The sequence below is a fragment of the Gavialis gangeticus genome, unplaced genomic scaffold, assembly GCF_001723915.1.
Source record: "Gavialis gangeticus isolate Ggan-Ray unplaced genomic scaffold, GavGan_comp1, whole genome shotgun sequence".
NCBI classification, from domain to species: Eukaryota; Metazoa; Chordata; order Crocodylia; family Gavialidae; genus Gavialis; species Gavialis gangeticus.
The window spans coordinates 208,379,333-208,390,107 of NW_017728992.1; the positions used below are offsets into that span (position 1 = coordinate 208,379,333).

A 10,775-nucleotide genomic window follows, 5' to 3' on the forward strand; every position below is an offset into this window, starting at 1 on the left:
CCCACATCTAACAGGAATTTCTGCAGCAATCCTTGAACGAGAAAAAGCAGCCCCATCCCCAAAGAGAGTCACCTGGCCCCAAAGCAATCGCCCCCCTGGCTCCCTACTTCCAGCGCTCTCCGTCAGCTGCCCAGCCGGCACTCCTCCGCTCGCCGACAGGCTGCTAAATCATGGAGACAGAGAAGCAGTGTGGGGAAAATAAAAACGGCCCAATCAAATGGGTGTTTACTAACGACACCCCTAATGCTTGCTCTATCCCTCAGAGCAGCGAGGAGCTGGGGAGGAAATGCCGACATCGGCAGATTGCAATTATAGTTACAATCAATCTTTTATTAGCTTTTTGCTCTGTGGCGAAGGGAGGAGATGAGCCAGGCAGATTCGCAGAGGGGGTGGAAATTTCACTGCTTGCCGCAAAAAAATGCCGTGGCAGCCCGCTTGATATGCAAAGGGCCTGAGAGCTGCCGCCCCAGGGTGTAATTAGCACCCCAGCTAGGGCGCTGCTGAGGACGAAGGCGGTGTGGGATACAAAGGCATCGGGGGGAGATACGAATACAACCAGGAGTCCCATCTCTGCGGGACTCTGTGAGAAGGAAAACAGGCCTAGGCTGGGGAAGCAGGTGGGTGCGTGGGGGCTGCTGGTAGACATGGGATTAGAAAGCCAGAGGGCAAGTAGCGATATAGCATTTAGCCTGCACACATGTTAAGAGCACACGGTAACAGCACGTGTTAAGAGCCAAAAAACGCTCCAGCCGATGGGTCTGTTTTTAACAAAACCTTGCAGGACACAGGCCTCAATTCTGAAAGCCTCAAAGGCCCAGGGGCTGGTGCAGCTGTATAAAACAGGCAGGGCTTGGAGCCAGGAAAGGGGCATTTGAATAAATGCAGAAGCTGCAGGTGAAATGCAGCCTCAGGGCTGAGGTGTTTGGCACCGGCAGAGCTACCACCGGGTTTGAGCTCAGCTCTTATTTGACCTCCGCGCACTTGTATTACGCATCAGCCCAGCGCCTGGCTCCACTTCCCTGGCATCAGACCCCCGACAAACACCCCAGCTGCAAACCAGGAAACAAAAGGGGCACTGAGCGCTGCATGCTCCGGCTCAGGGGCGGAGGGGGATGTATTCAGGTGGGTTTCTGGCGTGCGAGTCTGAGAACAGAGCTGACAGCGTCTGCGACAGGCTAAGTCATCACCGCGCGGCTCTGTCAGGTCGTTAGAGAACGCTGGCTTCCAAGCCCGCGACACGTCAGACGTGATGTTTCCACGGGTCTGATGTGAACGAGCTGGATTCCAGCGCGGAGTTGAGAGGGGCACGAAACCTCAGGGAGGAACCTGCGTGACACGCGTACCTGTCACCCTGCTCCCTGCTGTTACCGCAACGGGGAAGAGGGGGAACAAGTGTTAACAAGAGCCCTTGGCTTGTCTCCCATTCCTCGCTGTCAGTCTTGTGCTTTTATGAGCATCTTCTTTTCCCTGGAATACTTATCCGATTTGCTTCCCCTTGTACTTGAATCAAACACAGGCTGGAAGTCAAGCAGCTAAAAAACATGGCAGTGTTCGCTGACAGCAGCATGGAAAGCGTTATACCGACGAGCGAGACCTCGCCCTCCTCTCCCGCCTCCTGCTGTCTTAGCCACCTCCTTTCCTCCTGGAAGGAAGCTGGGGACACACAGGGGACATAACCGCCCTGCGAAACTCCGTTGCGAGAGGGAACAGGCACGAGGATGGCTTGTAGGCCCTGTCTGGAAGCAGGACGCAGCACTAACAGCCTGTGCTCACAGCTGGGAAATGCTGCCTCCTGTCCCCGAAGGGGCAGCACCTGAACCCCACCTGAAGAGACACCAAGGGCTGGGGGTTCCCTGTGCCCCCGTTCTTACCTCTCCCCGAACAGAGTTACCACGACTGCAAAACTCCCAATGCAGCATCAAGAACCGAGGTCCCCCCCAACCCTGGGGCCTATTCTGACCACAGCAGACCTACAAGGGAGCTACCACCTTGCTAATACAAGTGGGACTTACAGATGAACAGGGGCTTGGGAAGGGAGTGCCTTTAAATAACCCGGATTAAAACACCCTTTATTCAAAACATTAAAACGCGTACAGGGATGCCTCCCTGAGCAACGGGGTGGTGGAGACCCGGGACGTTTCCTCCCCCCGATCCCAGGCTCTCTAGCAAACCCATGTCTCAAATCTGAACGCAAAGCAGAGCGCGGCGTCCTCCCGTCTCTCCGAGGCTTGGCTCCATGTCCTGAGGTAGGGGCCGGGCTGAGCCCGGGCGCTGCATTTCCTGAGGCATTCGGCTCCTGCGTGGCTGGCTGGACCGGACCGATGCACAAGGAGGGCCAGGTGGAGCTGGCGTCACAGCCTGGGCTTGATCTGCAGTGGCCGCCCTGGAAAGAGGAGGAGAAAGCAGGAGGTGAGCACCGAGCAAAGGCAGCGTGTGGATCAGATAAGGCCGCAGGACTAGGCAGAGCAGAGCCCCGTTACTCCGCTTTAGTGCAGCAAGAACAGGAGACAGGCCAGGTCCCAGGATGTCCAGAGCTAATAGAGCAGGATGCTGGCCAGGGTGGATAAAAATCAACGATTTAAAAAGAAAAAAATACAGGATTTTTTACATTTAAATCAGATTTTTCCATTTAACTGCATTTTTTTTACATTTTTTTAAGATGCTTTTTAAAAAAAAATAAACCTATATCAAGTTCATTTTAATATAAGATATGTTAAAGCTCAAAGATGTCAGCATGGAATAGGGATTGTAACTTCTAACTCTATACCATTTGAGACAATATACTCATATAACCTTTTCAGAAAAGTTTTATAAATAGGTCACAGCAGGCCATGGACTATATCTTAGGGGAGTCCGATCTTAGGGGGTTCCCAGAGGCTCCTCTACAGATTAGTAAAGATTAAAGAAAACAGCTCTACCCAGTGGGACTCAGTGCTCAGAGAAGATCCCATGAAGCATCTCTGTGACGCTTAGTTTCTGTTCTCAAACTGCAGACGTGTCTCCAGAGACAACATCCTTGTTCCCAGCAGCGTGTGGAGATGAGAGAGAACAGACCTGATGACCCACCCAGCAGCCCTCTTGTCTCCCTGCAAGTGTGTGCGCACAGAGCCAAGCCCTCACCTCTCTATAAAAGTGCTAAGTTTCAAGAAGTTAAATGAATAAAGGATACCGAATCACAAGATGCACTTTTTGTCGGGAAAAAAAAAATTAAATCGAGGCTTCATGACCAGTGATTTAAATCAAAAATCGATTTGATTTAAATCAAATTCATCTTGATGTCCATGCACGCTGAACTGTGTTGAAGAGGCGTTGCTGCCACGCTGCCCACCCCGGGCAGCCCCTATACTGGCTTGGCTCCCGAGCTGTTTCCAGCACTGGCTGCCCACCGAATCCCAGCCCAATGCAAGATGGGGCAGGAATTGCCTCCCTCGCAGCGCTCGCACAATATGCACTTAAACAACCGGCCTCACCCCAGACAGCGAGGCACTGGGCAGGAGGACTCGGTGAAGCCCACAGCTATTTATCCACATGGCAGAGGAAGCCTTGAGCCCATTGCTCCTTGTCGTGTCCTCTGCCACCACTGAGAACAGCGGTGGGTAAAAGCAGCGGCAGGAGAGCGGGGGTCTATTCCCAGCCCTACCACAGACTTTGTGCTTCCCCAAGTCATTTCACGTGCGACTATTGCTTCTTGGAGCCTCAGCTGTCTCATCTCTATAATGGGAACAGCATTGCACCATGCAGGGAGCGGGGCAGCCAAACCAGCTGGATGTTTGCAAAGCCCCTTGGAGGCACTTCCACAGGCCGTTCTTGATACGAGCTCCACGTGCTATGCTATGATTTGGGGCTGCACACGTTACGTGTGCGCCTGGCGCCGCTTTGCTGCGAACCGCTGGAGGATCCCCGCCCTTGGGCACGTGCCATCTGGTGCCTCCCACAACAAATGAGAGGTCTTCAGCGGGGCAGCAGCTGCCACTGAGCCAGCGTGACTAACCCGCTCCCCCTGAGCCGAAGCAGGGGTGGGTGGGGGAGAGGGGAGTTTGCTCCCAAAGCTCCTTGCTCGCCACATCCGATTTAAACATCTCGGACCCCCCGGGGTCGTGCAGAGCTCCTGTGCTCTGCCAGTGACACCGCTCCACATGTCCCCTTCTCCCTCGGCAACCTTCCTGTTGTTCCTGGATAGAAATCGCCTCCCAGCTCCAGGTGTGCTGGGTCCCCCGTCCTCCCCTCCTTTGAATCCCTCTGCCTTCAAGAGCTGCAGCTCCCCTAATCCTCCCACGCCAGCCACGGCAAAGCTCTCCCTGCTCTGCATCTCACCGGAGGAGAAAGGCATGACAGGAGACCCTGATCGTGGGTGGGTCTCCCAGCATGTCTGTCCTGCGCTAGAAGCAGCCCCTTGCGCAGGGATGGCCTTTCTACAGATCTCGTGTAGTGCCGAGCTCGCGGGCACTGAGCCCTCTCCAGCGTGAGGGGCCTGGATCAGGCCTGGGAGGTCTGCTCCACCTGGGAAGCCAATTTCCCGACTGCTCCGTGCTTTACAGCTGCACCGGGGGAAGACGTCGCCCACCCCTGCCACTGCTCAGACCCAAAAGAACAAGGATCAATGGGCCCACGTTGCAGCAAGGGAAGTTGAGGTTGGCTATTAGGAAAAACTCTCACTAGGAGGGTAGTAAAGCACTGGAACGGGTGACCCAGAGAGGTGGTGGAGTCTCCATCCTTGGAGGTTTTGAAGACCTGGGTAGACAAAGCCTTGGCTGGGATGATGCAGTTGGGGCTGGTCCTGCTTGGAGCAGGGGGTTGCACTAGATGTGACCTCCTGAGGCCCCTTCAACCCTCATTTTCTCCGATTCTGGGAGACTAAAAATTTACTGCAGAGACGTCACAAGGTTTTATCCAACAGCAACTAACATTTGTGGGGCGATTTGTTTTCAGAACTCTTTTCTAAAAGCAAGAGAAGCAGCAATGGGTGAGGACAGGCGCTAACCACACAGGGTTGAAAAGCAGGGATGGGAGGGGGCCACTATTCAGAAACGTACACTGCCTATGTCCTTAAACAGTGTGGCTGTCTTGCCTACACTGGTATAAATAGAGTTCGACCTCTATAACTCTAAACAGGAATGAAACTGGTTTAAAGTTGCACTGCTTGATTTCCACCTCCACCGGGGTAGGAGCGGACAGGCAGAACAGCTGTACTGGTTCAGCACGACTCGTACTGAACCAGTATAGTGGGCATCCAGTGTGACTGGTTCATCTACGCACACCCAGTTTCAACATCTCTAGCCAGTGGTTTGCTGGTCTGAACACCATACCAGCAGGCAAGAAGGCCCGGCTTCATCCCCACCTCTGCTAGGCATACCACTTCTCTCTGAGCCCTTTCCCCTTCTCTGTTGTCTATTCAGGCCATCTTCTGCTGGTGACAGGGACTGGCTCAAATAGGTGTTTCTGTGCCAGCCGCAGTAAGGCCCTGATCTCTGCTGGGGCCCCTGGGACATGACTAATAGGAGCCGACCCATCTAGTTTCATTGTACGACTCCAGTGAAACTCAGAAAGCAACAAGCACCAAGGGTGAGAACTGCCTGAAAATCTCCTTGCGCTTCTAAAATAAAGCCAGGGCCATCGAGTTGTCGCCCCTGACCAAGACCTACTTTGGTACATGGCTACACTGCTGATACAAAACGACTGTGGCAGATCAGAGACTGGGTCTGGGAATTACTGGGAAGCAATCGTTAGCAATGGTTAGGAAGCAGCTGCAGAAATGCAATCGGTCAGGGGTTCCCAAACTGTGGTATGCATACCCCTGGGGGTACGCAAGGTATCTGGGGCATACGCAGGAGAAACTGTATAATAGCAGATTTAATTTTCATTATAATAATGATTGGCATTGAAGGAGCTAAAATATGCTGGCAGGGGAACACGAGCAACTGGTAAATATGGAAGGGGGTATGCAATAAGAAAAAAAAAAATTCGGGGAACCTCTGTATTAGATTGACCTCCCCAGTAGACCTCCCTACATCAGCAAGGATCACACAGGGGTTGCTTACTGAAAATGCTCCCTGCTGAAAGCCCCCTAGCTCCACACACTCCTCATGGCGAATGCTTTCATGGGAAAGCCAAGCTAGGGCAAGCACCGCACCCCTGAAACATGTCCGCTCCTGGGTGTGCTTTAACTGGGCTGGAAAATACTGCTGCTGCCTCTCAAATCCCCCTTCTGGGCAGCTCCGCATAGGGGATGGGACATTTAGCGAAAGGGACCTGGAACGATGCACTGTCACAGGGGTTACGTCTCTGTGCTAACACGTTACCTGTGTACAGGCTCAGTACATCTGCCCGTGATGGGTCTGAGACACAGTCCGAGAGGCTGCCTTAACCAGCTGCATTTTCCTAATGGAGCAAATACATCTGACAACAGGGCAAGAGCGCACAACATTCGTGGACTTCAAAAAGCGAAGGAAGCCGCAGCCAGTTTCCCAGGTCCAGGGTAGCTGAGTGCACAGGATGAGAAAGGGGTGTTGTTTGTAGCCGTGTTGGTCTAAGGACATAGGCAGACAAGGTTCTTTGGGTAGATGTGATATCTTTTTATTAGACCATCTAAATAGCTGGAAAAATAGTTCTTTGCAAGCTTTCGGGCACAAACGCTCTTCTTCAGGCATAGGGAGAACACAAACCACCAGCAGACTCTTCCTGTGCCTGAAGAAGGGTGTTTGTGCTCGAAAGTTTGCAAAGAACAATTTTTCCAACTATTAGGTGGTCTAATAAAAAGATACCATATCTACCCAAAGACCCTTGTCTGCCTAGGATGAGAAAGGCGGCTTCTTGCCCAGTGACTGCGTGTGGGGACAGATCACGTATCTCCTGAGAGCCCACAGGGGCTTGAGTCACGGACACCACAGTGAACATCTTCACCTAATGCAAACGCCGGCGCAGGAAAGAGACGACCTAGCTTGCACTCGTGCTTTGTCTGGCTATTAGCACCTTTAGGTTGAGGGTCTCCGGGAGCTTTAAAGGTATGCCTTGAACAGGACAAGGAGTGCTGTTTCAGAGCATTCAAAGCCCTTCTTGGACTCACCAGGGGACGAACTCCCTGCTTTAAAGGACGTGGTTTGCTGGGAAACCACCACATGAATGGTGGTCGCTGCTTTCCCCATTCCTTCCTCTGCAAACTGATCCCCTCCCTCGCCGTGCCTCCGCTGCACAGGCTGCTTGACCCCGGCTTTCACACAAGGGCCCACACTGCAAGGCGCCACCTCCGCTGAACCCGCCTGCTGCTGGCATGCACCTTTGTTGAGCATGAGGCTACAACGACACGGCCAGTTATCTATTCACATTTCAACAAGGACCGACCATGTGCAGGCGACTTAACGGCACCCTCAGCTAGTGCATAAATCCTCCAGCTTCCCAAAAGTGACTGCTGTCAGTTCTCAGCTGCCGTGGGATGTGACGGCGCGGCTGGCGGAGGATGGAGGGGGCTTCCCGAGAGCCCCCGTGCAGATGACAGCACCTGCTAGCCCCGGGCTGGCACCACTTGGCAGGCCGCGCAGCTGGGTGCTGCTCCGGCAGTCGATTCCTTCCCCTCACAAAGCAGAACTGAGCTGTTCTGGGGTTTTCTGCTTCCTCCCATCATTCCCCCGCTGCCTCCCCTTCTGCCGTGCTCCCTTGTGTCCCCCTCCTTCCTAGTATATGGTGCAGCCCTTGGCTGGGGAGCAGGGCCTCTCTCTGAGCAAGCAAAGATTTAAGCGTGTTTTCTCCTCCCTGGAGGCCTGCCCCTTCTCCTCTCTCCCCAAAGAGCCAACTCTCTCTTTCAAGTGACTTTTCATCCTAGGCCCTAAGCCCAAGCCAAGGCTAAATGAACCAGCTCAAACGCACGTGGACCTGCAAGCACTGACCCACCAGCATGCATCCAGCCTCCCACGCCTGCATTCCCAGGACACAAGAGTCGATGGAGCATTGCACTTACGGACCTGCCTCCCTTGCAACACACTCACTCAAAGCCTTGCTCCTAGTTCCCCCCAGGGTAACACCTCAGTGAGCCCAAGTGCCAGGGGTCGCTCAACCATCTTGCCCCTCTCCTGGGATTTGTGCTTCCCTGCTCCCTGGTGCACCAGGGGTGAGCAGGTTCCCCCAGCACAGGGCAGTGGTAGCGCTACAGGAGTCAGCGCACATAAAGGGAAGGCCAGCGTCACCAGCAAGAAAAGAGATGGTTTTGGGAGGAAAGGAAGAGGAGAAGGTCCCTGCATCCTCTTGAGAGGCAGGAATGAGCTTTATTTGGAGCTGTCCAAGAGCTTTGCTGTACCAGGGATGGATGCACCCACAAGCAAGGCGCTAGCTCTCCACGCGCAGGTCTCCCGGGTGGTCCAGGTCGTTCGGGGCAGGCCAACCTGAGCCCCAGACCACGGCGTTGACGTGAATCCCAGGTAAAGGGGTAGAGACGGGAGAAACAGCTGCTCTCGCCGAGCCCCATGTCACTGCCACCACTCCTGACCCCAGGCAGGTCTGGGGATTTTGCTTGTGCAAGCTAAACACATGGATTCCTTCAAAACAACCCTTTCCAGCATCACTGCATTGCAGGATGAAGTCCTCTCCACTGCAGTCACCCCTGCAAGAGCCTGTTTCCATGCTCTGTTGCAAAAGCAAGCAAATGCGGCCTCTTTCTGGGCCGGTGCCAGCACCCCTTGCGAGTGAACCAGATGCGAGAGACCACAGCTGTCAAGCTGGAAGAAAGGGGAGAGATCAGGGACAGGAAGGGAGAAAAAAAAATACTCCAGGCAGAAGGCTGGGCCAGCTCTCCAGCTCCCCCAGGACGGGCTGGGCACGGCCTCTCGTGTTTTGCAGGGGGTTAAAAGTTCCCCGGCACGTGTGTGCTTCGCTCTTCCACTCCATAAGTCCTGGGACTGTTTGGAAAAGGACTGAAGAACCAATGCTCTCATGCCTGGAGCCGCTCACTGCTGAAAAGTGAATCTCGGCCTCCCTTCCTCCGCAGCTGAAAATTCCCCGTCAGCATCTTGGACCGAGTTGCCAAGGAGGGGCACAAAGGGCTAACAAACCTGGATGCGCCTCTGTTCAAATGGAAGCATCTCCTGGCCAACAAGCTGGTTACAACCCCAAAATACCACCTCTTAGACAGCATGACAGCTTGGTGACTAATTATCTGAAAAGGGAGGGTGATCAGGGACCACCTGACAGAGGGAACGGGAACTTTATACAAGGATCAGTTCTTGGTAGAGACGTGCTCTCTCTCATCAAACCGATCCTGGAAAGGCAGTGGGTACTAGAGAAGTGAACTCAAGCAAAGACGCCTGCAATCAAATCCCAATACCAAGGAGTGATGAATAACCGGCACACAGGTGCTTCTTATTTTGCCTTGATCCGTTCCCCTCTTGTGCTGTCTAACGTGCACAGTGACTGTTTTCAGAAACCTTCGTGCAAAGCCTGGACATATTTGCTTCCAGTGGCCCACATTGCCAAAGGATTCATCTCACAACGCATAGCTGTAAGGTGTTTGGGTGCCTCTCAAATGTCTGAATTGGTCCTGGGACATGAGGGCATCCAGGCCCCGGGGGCCACACAAAGAAGTGGCAACCAAGGCTCATGTAGGAAATAGGAAGTTTGAGAGGATGTGCGGGTCCAAAAACAGCAGTGGGGTTAATGTTTAGTAGGGGAACACACCTGCTTCCACCGCAGAGAACATTCCCATAAGGACACCAAAGGTCTGGCAGCTGGTGGGCCCCGGAAGTGTTCAGAGGGCTCCAGACGGCACGGAGCAAGGGGCATCTTCCCAGCCTGGGGAGCAGGATGGCCAAAACTCCTCGTGTTACCCAAGACTCCTACGGGGAATCCCTTCTTCACTCTGCCCTGGCTACGTGACCGCGACAGCAAGACGATGGGACCGTTCCAGACCAGAGATCTTTAATGCAAAGACAGGACGTAGCCGCACTAGCACTGCCACCTGCCCCGGACCCCCGAGCTTCCCTGAACGTGTGTGGACAGAACAGGCAGGGGCGATCCCTTCCCTCCCCCGGTGCAAGGCCAGGAGACCAGAGCCCCGTAGGACACAGGTCACCCTGGCCCCAGAGCCGCCACAGACACGTGCAAGGCGAGGGCAGCTGCAAGGTGAGTCCCAGGTATGTTTGCAGGCACCCCTGCCTTAGCTGCAAGGTTGATCCCAGCTCTCCAGGTGTGCTGTCACAGCAGCGCTGCCATAATGCAGCGCTCCAAAGCCCTCCTGACCTCGTTTTACACATTAACCTTCCCCATCCAAGAGGGGTTTTTCCCCCCCAACAACGGGACGAGGCGCTGGGGCGCTGCCGTGCTGCGGGTCCTGCCTGCTGGCTGGGATTCCTGAGTTCTGGGAATCCCGAGGAATGAAGATCTTCTAGCAGGCCTCTTTGCTGGAAGCCAGTGGGATCCAGTTACCCTGTTCCCAAGCCTAATGGGTGCTGGGCTGTACAGCTGGACATTCCTGCTGCTGGCGTCCGCATATGGCAGGAGGCACGGACACGGAGGCCGCGCTAGGGCTGCTCAGGATGCCTATTAAAAAGGCATGACAGCTCGCGCGCTGGGGTTACAATGGGGGGTGGGAGGGAATTAGAGAACGACAAGGTTTTGAATGCACAGAAACAAATGGTCCTTCCTCGGGGAGGAACGTGGTCGAGGCGTCTCTGGGGCGCTCAGGAATTTGCCGCTCTGCGAGATGGACGCGCACAATTGCAAGGGGACAGTTGGGTCGGTGCAAAGCCCGCGGGGCTGCGAGTGAGGGCGGGTTGGCCATTGGGCCAGAAGCG

General features: G+C 54.4%; 1 protein-coding gene and 1 long non-coding RNA gene across 2 annotated transcripts in view; one reads left to right on the top strand and one right to left on the bottom strand.

The window, feature by feature from the left end:
- LOC109305246 overlaps positions 1–1,947 on the top strand; it is a 21,114-nt gene extending 19,167 nt beyond the window's left edge. The window contains exon 3 of the long non-coding RNA XR_002099601.1: positions 1,763–1,947. This is a non-coding gene — a long non-coding RNA (uncharacterized LOC109305246). The remainder of the gene's footprint in view (positions 1–1,762) is intronic.
- A 95-nt stretch (positions 1,948–2,042) lies between these two features.
- The window catches only part of ZC3H3 (zinc finger CCCH-type containing 3), a 369,357-nt gene continuing 360,624 nt past the window's right edge, over positions 2,043–10,775 (bottom strand). The window contains exon 12 of the mRNA XM_019528254.1: positions 2,043–2,383. Within this exon, the coding sequence (XP_019383799.1) occupies positions 2,352–2,383 (32 nt within the window). The 3' untranslated portion in view covers positions 2,043–2,351. The remainder of the gene's footprint in view (positions 2,384–10,775) is intronic.